General features: G+C 38.2%; 1 protein-coding gene across 1 annotated transcript in view; it reads right to left on the reverse strand.

The window, feature by feature from the left end:
• Nucleotides 1-40: 40 nt before the first annotated feature.
• Nucleotides 41-1390, reverse strand: part of LOC101847479 (gamma-aminobutyric acid receptor alpha-like) — a 65402-nt gene continuing 64052 nt past the window's right edge. The window contains exons 6-7 of the mRNA XM_013080796.2: nucleotides 1038-1174; nucleotides 41-320 (exon numbers count right to left, since the gene is read on the reverse strand). Coding sequence (XP_012936250.1) covers nucleotides 158-320; nucleotides 1038-1174 — 300 coding nt within the window. The 3' untranslated portion in view covers nucleotides 41-157. The remainder of the gene's footprint in view (nucleotides 321-1037; nucleotides 1175-1390) is intronic.

Raw genomic sequence — 1390 nt, forward strand, 5'->3', positions numbered from 1 at the left:
TCTCTCTCTCTCTCTCTCTCTCTCTCTCTCTCTCTCTCTCTCTCTCTCTCTTTTCTTTCTCTCATCTTCTCTCTCTTTCTCTCTCCACCCACTCCTTCCTAAGTCTTTAATCATGCAAAGGCAATATCAACTCAAAATAAGTTCCAGTTCGAGTCTTTTACTGTTCAGAAAAAGCCCAAAGATAATAAGAAACACAATAAATGACATTGAGGACTGTGAACGTCAAAGGGAAGAGAACTCTCGCTGCTCTGTCGACTTGGCTGACGCTGTTGCTAAACATGGATAGCTTCCCCTTCATCCTGCCTCTCCCGTCCTTGGTTCTGAAACAAACGATATATTGGAAATAATGAAAGTACATGTATAGTAAAACCATTTTGAAGAGGTTTGTTTTGGTTAAGTTTTATTTTATCTTATTTTATTTTTCATTTTTTGCTTGAAGGAAGTGATATAGTGCAACATGTACTTAACCAACAAAATGTGTTTGTGACGAAAGTAGAAGGGCAGAAAGTAAAGGAAGGAGGTTTTGAAAGATTCAAGTGATAATGTGGTGACGACAATCGTCGTGGGTGGTGAATGATGTAGTAAAAAACAAAATAAGAATCAAAAGTGGGATACCGTAGTCAAAAGAAAATGACCAAAGCAGCCCTTTCTTCTCCCTTACAAACATAGAGATAAACCCACTCACCCTTCAATATTTCTCTGTTCACCCTTGAATAAGTTTAATCTTCAGTCCGCATTCAATTCCCAGATTTAGATTTAATACTTGAAGTCATTGAAGCATTAATGGCGTCTCGAATGTATTGTTTTCAGGGTACTAGATCTAGTCATATAAATAATAATAATATAGGGATCCCAGGGACGATTTTTTCACCAGCTCTTTCTTGAAAGACAGTGGCTATGATAGGGTCATAAAATGTCACACTGTTAAGATAAGTACTTAGTTATCCTTCATTTCGTTTAGGCTACATTTTTATTTTGTATATTATGTTAAAAAAGAAACACATGTAAAGGCAGGGTGTGAACCGCAGACCACTCACCGTGTGAGGCAGTGACACAACTTGGCTAAAATCCCAACCTTGACATTGACCTCCCCTGGGGGCCAGGGATAATTATGAACTTTGAACTTTCCATTTTCCAAAGTCAGTGAATCCAGGCTGGTATTGTCTTCAGAGATCTGTGGAGCGTAAACATGTGGTCTGCATAAGACTTGATGAATAAATATCATTTCAAAGTCAGACATAGGCGCGGAACTAACGAAAGTGTGTTACAGAAATAATGTTGCAGCATTGGAAAGTTGCCCAAGATCACAGAAATGTTATAGCTAAGAGAGTTGTTGAGTTGTTGTTGTTGTTGTTGTTGTTGTTTTTTTGGGGTTTTTTTTTGGGGGGGG

Source organism: Aplysia californica, unplaced genomic scaffold (assembly GCF_000002075.1).
Source record: "Aplysia californica isolate F4 #8 unplaced genomic scaffold, AplCal3.0 scaffold00100, whole genome shotgun sequence".
Taxonomy (NCBI): domain Eukaryota; kingdom Metazoa; phylum Mollusca; class Gastropoda; order Aplysiida; family Aplysiidae; genus Aplysia; species Aplysia californica.